Consider the following 9,736-nt stretch of genomic DNA (forward strand, 5'->3'; position numbering starts at 1 on the left):
AAGCTTTTGTGGGGCCCTGGGCCAGAGCAAGTGGGGCCCCCCTACCCAAGTGTGGCCCTAGTTTTTTTGCCGCCCCAAGTACGGAGGTCCACCGGTCCCGTGGTTTCGGTGTACCCACGGCCAAATTGCTGCTGAATCTGCGAGACTGGCAGACCTCCTGCAGGCAAGCTGCCAAAGGCTGCCTGACTGCCGCCCTTGCAGGGACTGGCAGGCACCCCCCATGGCTTGCCACCCCAGGTATGTGCTTGGAGTGCTGGTGCCTGGAGCCGCCGGTGCCCCTACCCCTTCCTCCTGCAGTTCCCTCACATCCCCCCCACTCCTGCTGGGGAACAGGGTTGGAGCTTGGCCCACTCTGCCCACCCAATGCTCCTGCTGGGAGTGGGGTTGGAGCATAGGGGCTTTCCCCGCTCCCTGGCAGGAGCACCAGCCAGATGGGTGAAGTGGGGCAAGCCCTTGTGCCCCGCTCCCGCTCCCTGGCTGGAGCGTTGGATGGACAGGCAAAGGAGGGCAAGCCCCTGTGCCCCAAATCCGCTCCCCAGCAGGAGTGCCAGGTGGGAGGAGCAGGTTGCGGCACAGGAGTGCCCATTTTTCTCCCCCCCAAATTGGCCAAGGCCCCTGGGTATGTGCCCCGTTGGCCCAGTGACTAATCCACCACTGCTTCAACCTGAAAGCAAACGGGACATTCATTAATTTTAAGTTGAACCCAGGTGCACATGCTAATGTGGCGCCAGAAACAATTATATTAACACTGAAAGAAAAGCAACAGGCAGTAAAAGGTAAGTGGATAAAACTTAGGGTTTCCAGTGGTGAGCTTATTACCATAAAGGTTAGTATGTGGCCAGATGTGTGGGTAAATAACAAATTGGAAAAGATACAATTTTTAAAAGTACCAGGAAAAAGACTACCCATTACTGGGTTAAAAACATGTCAAGCTTTTGATCTCATCGGGAAACTGCACTTATTTGACCAAAATAATTGAGGAAGAATTTGAAGACATCTTTCAGGGGACAGGGAAACTCTCAACAGAGTAGAGAATGAAGCTGAAAGATCCCATCCATTTCATCATTGATGATCCTAGGAAAGTTTCCTTTGCCCTAAGGCAGAGAGTAAACTAAGGGATAGGTAGGGTCATTGTTCTGGGAAACACAGAAAGAATAGAACCACCATTGGTCATTGTAGAAAAAATAAAGGACCCTTTAACTTATATGTAGACCAAAAGTAAATAAATACCGGTATGTAAAAAGAAATCATGTTCCACTACTTAACAAGGAGAAACATTTTTGGGGAGATGGCTAATGCCAAATGTTTTTCTACGTTAGATGCATCAGCAGAGTTCTGGTGGGTGCCCTGATAAAAATAGAACACACATCTATGTGCATTCAGCATCCCTTTCGGAAGACAATGTTTTTGCAGATTGCCTTTTGGGTTGTGTTTAACACACAAGATATTTTACAGGAAAATACAACAAATTTTCAATGGTCTAGAGCATACTAAGGTTTACACAGATGATATTTTAATTTGGCAAAAAGTACTAGAAGAGCATGACCAGAGGCTCTGGGTAACTTTGGAAAAAGCCAGAGCTGCTGGGCTAAAGCTAAACAAATGAAAATGTAAATTCTGATGAATGGAAATAACATAACTGGGAGATGAGCAAGGGCACTAGCAAAGAGTCTGTGGCACCTTATAGACTAACAGACGAAGTGGATATTCACACACGAAAGCTCATGCTCCAAAACGTCTGTTAGTCTATAAGGTGCCACAGGACGCTTTGCTGCTTTTACAGATCCAGACTAATACAGCTACCCCTCTGATACTCAAGGGCACTAGGCAGACCATAGGCAGGCTAAGGCCATCACCAGCATGCCTGCTCCAACAGAAAAGGAAGGGATGCAAAGATTTCTTGGATCGTTGATCTATGTAGGGAAATTTGTGCCTAATTTAGCTGCCTTAACAAGCAACCTGAGAGTGCTACTGTGCAAAGACGTCCAATGGACATGGGATGCAAAGCTGACAAAGAGTTTGAGTTATTGAATTAGTTAATTAAGGAGGCTGGAGTCCTGAGGTACTATGACAATAAGCATAACACTAAATTTTCTGTGGCTGCTTCCAATTAAGTTATTGGCACAGTCCTTATAACAGTATGATCAATACTGGAAAACAGTGGCTTATGCATCATATGTGCTAACAAAAATGAATCCCAATATGCACAAATACAAAAAGGGGCTTTGGTCTTAATCCAAGGGCATAAGAAGTTTCATGTCTTTATTTGTGGGAGATTGGTGTTAGCTGAAACTGACTATAAACCACTTATTGCCATTGCCAAAAAAGGCCTAGCAAATATCCCCCTGAGAATCCAGAAATTATTTTTCAATTATAACTGTATTACTTGCAAACAGAATTCAAATTTGGAAGAGACTTGGTGATTATAGACATGGTCTCTAGAGCATTTGACAAAAATGGACTGGAGCAAAATCCAGAGCTATATTTTGTACATGTCAAGATGAAATGTGGACTGTGATTGCCAGAGCTTCTGCTCAGGATGAAACTCTGCTATTAGCACAGTGTGGCTGGAACAGCATATTTCTGCTTTGTTTAGGCACCATGATATTATAGAAAAATGTGTTTAAAAGTGTACATGAAGGTCATTTAGGGATTCAAAAATCTAAGAGAAGGTTCAGAGATATTTTATACTGGCCTCAGATGAACAGTGACACTGAGGAAATTGTTAAGACTTGTCACGTATGCCAAATATACAGGCCAAGTCAAGCGAAAGAGCCCATGTTGGTGACATAGGAAAAATTGGCCCCGGGAGCAAAGTAGGCATAGATTTGTTTGTGTTGGCTAGAAAAAAATTACGTACGTGTCCTAGACTATTATTCTCATTAATTTTATTAATTTATTAATCTCTGATAAACTTACTAGCAAATACTACAACCAAGCAGATGATCATACATATCAAATTTATGTTTTCCTATATTCATAGATTCCAAGGTTATAAGAGACCATTGTGACCTTCTGGTCTGACCTCCTCTATAACACAGTTCATAGAACTTCCCTAAAATAATTTGTAGAGCATATATTAAAAAAAAAATCCAATCTTGATTTTAAAATTGCCACTGATGGAGAATCCACCATGACTTTTTGTAAATCGTTCTAGTGGTTAATTATCCTCACTGTCAAAAATGTATGCCTTATTTCCAGTCTGAATTGGTCCAGCTTCAACTTCCAGCCATTGAATCATGAAATACCTTTCTTTGCTAGATTTAAGAGCCCATTATTAAATATTTGTTCCATGCACAGATTATTAAAGCCTGTAATCAAGCCACCCCCTTAACCTTCTCTCTTTGTTAAGCTAAATAGATTGAGCTCTTTGAGTCTATCACTGTAAGGAATGTTTGCTAATCCTTTAATCATTCTTGTGGCTCTTTTCTGAAACTTCTCCAATTTATCAACATCATTCTTGAATTATGAGCACCAGAACTAGACACAGTATTCCAGCAGCAGATGCACCAGTGCCAAATACACAGATAAAATAACCTCTTTTCTCATAATCAAGGTACCCCTGTTTATGCAATCCAATGATTGCATTAGTTTTTTTGGCCACAGCATCACACTGGGGGCTCATGGTTAGCAGATTATGTTATGACTCCCCAAATCTTTTTCAAAGTCATTATTTCCCAGGATAGAGTTCCCCATCCCGTAAGTATTGTCTATATTCTTTGTTCCTATAGGGATATATTTACATGTAGCTGTATTAAAATGCATATTGTTTGCTCGCACCCAGTTTGCCAAGTGATCCAGATCATTCTGAATTAGTGACTTATCCTTGCCATTATATACCACTCACCCAATTTTTGTGTCATCTACAACCTTTACCAGTAATGATTTTATGTTTTCTTCCAGGTCATTAATAAAAATATTAAATAGTTATGACCAAGAACTGATCCCTGTGGGACTGCCCTGGAAACACACTTGCTTAATGATGTTTTCCTGTTTACAATTACATTTTGAAACCAATCAGTTTTTAATCCATGTTAATATTATATTGTTCTATTTTTTTCATCAAAATGTCTTGTGGTATCAAGGCAAATACCTTTTAGAAGTCTATGTATATTACATCAATATTATTACATCTATTAACCAAACTTGTAATCTCATCTAAAAAAGATATCAAGTTAGTGTGACAAAGATCTATTTTCCATAACCCCATGTTGATTTACAGTGAATACACTATTCTCCTTTAATACTTTATTAACCATATCAGCCACTCCATTGTCTTGCCTGGGACTGATATCAGGCTGACAGGCCTATAAGGAGTCATCTCATTTACCCTTTTTAAAAATTGACACTACATTGACTTTCTTCCAGTCTTCTGCATCTTCCTCAGTGCACCAAGATTTATTGAAAATCAACATTAATGGTCCATTGAACGCCTCAGACAGTTCTTTTAAAACTCTTGTGAAACTGGCCCTGTTAAAGTACCAATATAATATTAGTGGTCTGGACCTTTTTGTGTGTGCTAAATATGGTATGTCTGACATAGTAATTTAGTCTGAGAGCAGCAGGCAACACTTTATAGTTGCCATGAGTTTAAGCAGTTTGCAGTTAACCATGTAACCCCTATTCTCCATACCAACACCTTGGTGAACAATACCACCTGAATTTCCTGGCTGTCAGAGGTTTAAGATTCTGTTACCTTGTGTTATCTTTTATTCTTCATTTCCTGGTTTTCAGAGGTTTAAATTTAGCTAATCGCCTCATTCTAGAAAGGTAGGAGGCACCACTGGGCAATCTTAACTCTGTGTTAACAGGGGTTGCCAGGTGACCCCTCCACCAGGGGCGGGAAAAGCAGCAGCTGCTGCTGGAACAGCTTTGCTTAGCTACCCGCTTCTCTTCCCGCCCCCGAGCCTGACGGAGAGAACTGGCTGGCTCCCGGATAGGGCTCCAAAGTAGGTACCGCTGTGTCCGGATTTCCCTACCCTGGCCCCTCACTCCAGGGACAGACCCCCCCCCCAAGCCCCTTGCTCCAGGGACCAACCCTCAAACCCACTGTGCCCCGATTTCCCCACCCTGGCCTCATCAGGGACAGACCTCCCCCCAAAGCCCCTGCTCCCAGGGACCAACCTCACACCCACTTGCCACGATTCAACCACCCTGGCCCTCACTCCAGGGACACACACAGCTGTATTCGTGGCACATGAAAATAGCAAAAGAAAACAATCCTATGACCGAAAACTCGTTCATCAAACAGGACCCACCCCCAGCCCCTTGTCCAAGGGACCAACCTCAACCCCACTGTGCCCCATTTCCCCACCCTGGCCCCTCACTCCAGGGACAGACCCCCCCCCCAAGCCCCTGCTCCAGGGACCAACCTCAAACCACTGTGCCCCGATTTCCCCACCCGGCCCTCACTCCAGGGACAGACCCCCCCCCCAGCCCCTCACTCCATGGACAGACCCCCCCCCAAGCCCCTTGCTCCAGGGACCAACCCTCAAACCCACTGTGCCCCGATTTCCCCACCCTGGCCCCTACTCCAGGACAGACCCCCCCCCAGCCCCTTGCTCAGGACCCCCATCACCCTCAACCCACTGTGCCCCGATTTCCCCACCCTGGCCCCTCACTCCAGGGACAGACCCCCCCCCAAGCCCCTTGCCCAGGACCACCTCAAACCCACTGTGCCCCGATTCCCCACCCTGGCCCCTCACTCCAGGGACAGACCCCCCCCCCAGCCCCTCACTCCAGGACAGACCCCCCCCCAGCCCCTCACTCCAGGGACAGACCCCCCCCCCAGCCCCCGACCAGGGTCCCACCCTACCCTAGTCCCTGGCTCCGGGAGTCCGGGGACTGACCCCGGCCATGCCCTGCTGTGCCCCGATTGGGCAGGCTCCATGTCAGCTCCTCCCACCCTGGCTCTGCGGGAGGCAGGTCCGTCCCGGGGGAGGGGGCGGAGAGGAAGTGATTGTGGGGAGGAGACGGACAGAGGCCTTGGAGGAAAAGACGGGGCGGGGCAGGGTGTTTGGTTCTCAGGGATTAGACAATTGACAGGTCTCGTGTTAACAAAACGTTGGGCCATGTAATAATGTAACCGTGTGACTCACAGGAATGCTATTTCCTAGCATGGTGCCAGCATCTGCTGGGTATGTGATTTCTGTCTGTTTGCTGGCAGGCTGCGGACGTGCCCTGCTTGTTCGGCTGTCTTTGTGCCCTGCTGTGCGTATGGGAGGCTGCGTCCCTGTGCCCTGGGCGGGGCAGGCGGGGGCTGTGAGCTGGAAGTGGCTGGATGAATCCAGCGAACATGCGCTAGGCAGACAGAGGAGGTTCCTCTCCATTGCAATGGCTGCAATATCGAGGCGCGCCGGGAAGAGAGTCCTGCACTTCGCACCTGCTCCCCCTTGCGGCTGCTATGGGGTAGCTCTGAACGATGTTGACTGATCGGCTGTCCTCGGGTACTTCCGTGAGTGTCCGTCACTCCCGATAGAGGCGGGGCCGAGCTCTGATTGGCCAAGACCAGGCAATATGTGATTGGGCAAGAGTATCCCGCTTTCAACTGAGTGGTGGACAGGAGTCCGGGACTGGCCGAGAGATCTGATTCTGGGCTGTGATTGGCTGAAGCTGGATTTATAAACCTTCCCCCGACGCGCGCCCGTTCTTTTGTCTCTTTGGCCGCACAAGGTGCTGGGTCCTTCAGCTGAAGCTAAGGCCGTTCCATCCCGGCGACTAGCACCGCGCCCCGCCGCCCGCCCGTTCAGCCATGGCCTCCAGCTCCGAGCTCGCCTGCATCTACGCCGCGCTCATCCTGCACGACGACGAGGTCACTGTCACGGTGCGTGAGGCCGGCGCCACGCGCCCCAAGATGGCGGCGGCGCGAGCCCGAGGCAGCTACTCCGTCCGGGTGGGATGGGGGCACCCGCCCCGCTGCCGGCGGGGGGGGGGTGTTCCGCTGCGTCCTCCTTCGGGTTGGTGACGCTTCAGCCTGACTGCCGGCCCTGGGGGAGGGGCCCAGCAGCGCGGCTCCTTCCTCGGCTGCCCGGGGCCCGCGCGGTGCCCGGGTTGTGCCGCGGGGATGGGGGGCAGGTGCCAGCCCGCGTGGCCGTGGAGGGACGCTCCGCCGCGCCCCCCCCCCATGGTCCGAGCCCGGAGGGGGCGTAGGCAGCGCCCTCATCCCCCATAGCTGTGGCGACCCGACCCCAGTTCCGGACGGCGGGGTCGGGGCACTGACCTAAGACCAAACAGGGGCCAGGGAAAAAGGACTTGGGTGTTTAGGTTGGAGTTTGAGGCTCAGGCCGAACTGCAGTTATGTGTGTAGCACCTGGCTCCTACACAGGGCTCCTCAGCAGTAGCCCTCCCAGTGTCACTGTGCCCATTTTACAGATAGGGAAACTGAGGTGGTGAGTTGCTGTAGGTCATGCTACAGGACAGTGAGAGCCTCTGTAATGCCGTCAACGCACTTCACGGTTTATAGGACAGAACAGACTCTCCTCATCCACATTATTATATTCTCCAGGTACTTTTAGCATAGTTTGCTAAAGTTCTGAGGGATTGACATTATTTGCAGTCTTGAGACTAGGTTATAGTGATATGAAGTGTATGCATCGTGCCTGACTCCTTAGTTCTTGTTTTAACAACATTCTTACTGAATTTTTTTAGGAGGACAAAATTAATGCACTTATTAAAGCAGCTGGAGTAAATGTTGAACCCTTCTGGCCAGGCCTGTTTGCAAAGGTAAGACATAACAGAGAAAGGTGGCTGAACCAAGTATAATCTAGTCCAAGCATAGCGTGTGCTATAGATGTCCGCAGCCTGGGCACAGCTTTAAGATGCCTTGTGAGTAGTCTGCAGATGACAAAATAAAAGCTAGGTGGTTCTGACATGGGTCACTAAGATGAACCTCCTGGGATATCTATAAAATTACTGAGAGTAATTATTGGGGGTTATGTTTTAAGAGGCTTCCATTGATGAAATACCAAACTGGCAGATAACAGATAACCCAATTAGCAAATTAAGTATTTATCAGAACTGAGTACTGTTGGTGGAGGCAAATCTTAGCAAAATGGAGACATTGACTGCTAAGTACTGCTCTGAAAACTCAATCAAAGATCTGGGACTCAGAATGTCTTGTCCTTTTCTCTTGCCTCTTCACTTGTCAAAAGTACTTCAGGCCAAATTATGCATTCTGACATGTGTGCACCTTTTATTATTGTGTGCTGACAGTCTTTTAGCCAGATCTTGATAAATTCTTCAAGATTGGTTAACTGAACATCTGTCATGGCACCTTTAATGTTAACAGCAACTTGGTTTGATCCATATTCAGTAGCTATCAAAAGTGTCTGCTGAATTATGTTGATAAAGTTGTATTGTTACAATTTTGTAAATTAACATGGAAGATATAGCAACTGTAATTCAGTACAAGACTGACCACATCCCATGCACATTAGTAAGCAAATGCCTTATTAAATCTAACTTAGGGATTGGTCAGAATAAGTGTCTTAAAGAGCTGAATTATGCCAATTTTAAATTTCCTTACAACAATGGAACAGCTGTGAATATTGTGCAATTTTTGTAAAATGTCATACTAATAAATGCTTAATATTCTTAGGCTCTGGCTAACATTGACATCGGAAGCCTGATCTGTAATGTAGGAGCTGGTGGTGCTCCACCTGCTGCTGCTCCTTCTGGGGGTGCTGCTCCTGCTGGTGGGGCTGCCCCTGGTAAGTGAACTCTTGGATTGGTGTGGAAGAAATAGGTGTATAAAATGCAGTTACTGTTTGTACAGTATCAAGTATCTCACGACTGTACCTTTTTTGAATACTTACAACTGCTTTGTTTTCTTAAGCAATCTAAGATGGGTGAACTTGTGAGAGGAAAGAAGTTTAACTTTGGAAAATACTGTTGATTGCAAATTTGTGTGGTTTGCTACAGTAAGCTTTTAAATTCTTTTGTCTCCAAGGTCACTATATGGACTCAGTCTTCAAAACTATACTATCTGACTAGGTTAAAGGCCATAACTCTCTTTTCATAGTTTGAAAAGGAGAGTGTTTCTGACCTTGGTGAGCTTACGACATCTTTTGGATTGGGGCAAGGGGGCTTGTTACTGAAATTCTAAAAGCAGTGTCTTAGCTCTCTTTCTTCCAGTGTTGGTCATTAAAAGCACTGTATGGAGTAAGGGCATTAACGATAATGTGGATTAGATTATCTGTAGCTGGTGTACTAAGATGCTCCTGAATCCCCACAATTGTAACTGTGGCTTTGATTCTTGTATCTCAGACTCTTCATGGAGTTTATTTAGGTCGCTCTACATCATTTTTCAGTAATAGCATCTCATCCTGAAAACTCTATTTTCTTCTTTTTCAGCTGAGGAGAAGAAAGAGGAAGAAAAGAAAGAGGAATCTGAAGAATCTGATGATGACATGGGCTTTGGTCTCTTTGACTAAACTGACTTTTTTTTGTACCATCTGTAATAAAAGAAACATTCTTTAATTGTCCGGGTCTTTAAAGAATGTGAGGGGACAGAGCAGGGATTGGGGTTTTGTTGAACTCCTTAAATGGAGGGGGATTAGAAACACAAGATCTTACCCAAATTGGTCCTGTATCCTTCCATGTTCCCATTGTTTTGTACACAACTATCAAAAACTCTACCTTTCCTCTGAAAACTTTTTACTCACATGCAGGGACAGCATAAAACTGTTCTTGTATTAGTTACTGTAACAGTTTGAAGATATTAGCTGAAGTTGCCACC

At 46.6% G+C, this 9,736-nt stretch overlaps 1 protein-coding gene across 1 annotated transcript; it reads left to right on the forward strand.

The window, feature by feature from the left end:
• The first annotated feature begins 6,646 nt into the window (after positions 1–6,646).
• On the forward strand, positions 6,647–9,477 carry RPLP1 (ribosomal protein lateral stalk subunit P1). Its single transcript, XM_032803223.2, has 4 exons — positions 6,647–6,823; positions 7,648–7,722; positions 8,597–8,708; positions 9,352–9,477. The coding sequence occupies exons 1-4, from the start codon at positions 6,752–6,754 to the stop codon at positions 9,429–9,431; spliced, it is 339 nt and encodes a 112-aa protein (XP_032659114.1). The 5' UTR covers positions 6,647–6,751; the 3' UTR covers positions 9,432–9,477.
• Positions 9,478–9,736: the final 259 nt, after the last annotated feature.

The sequence above is a fragment of the Chelonoidis abingdonii genome, chromosome 2 (assembly GCF_003597395.2).
Source record: "Chelonoidis abingdonii isolate Lonesome George chromosome 2, CheloAbing_2.0, whole genome shotgun sequence".
In the NCBI taxonomy this organism is placed as follows: domain Eukaryota; kingdom Metazoa; phylum Chordata; order Testudines; family Testudinidae; genus Chelonoidis; species Chelonoidis abingdonii.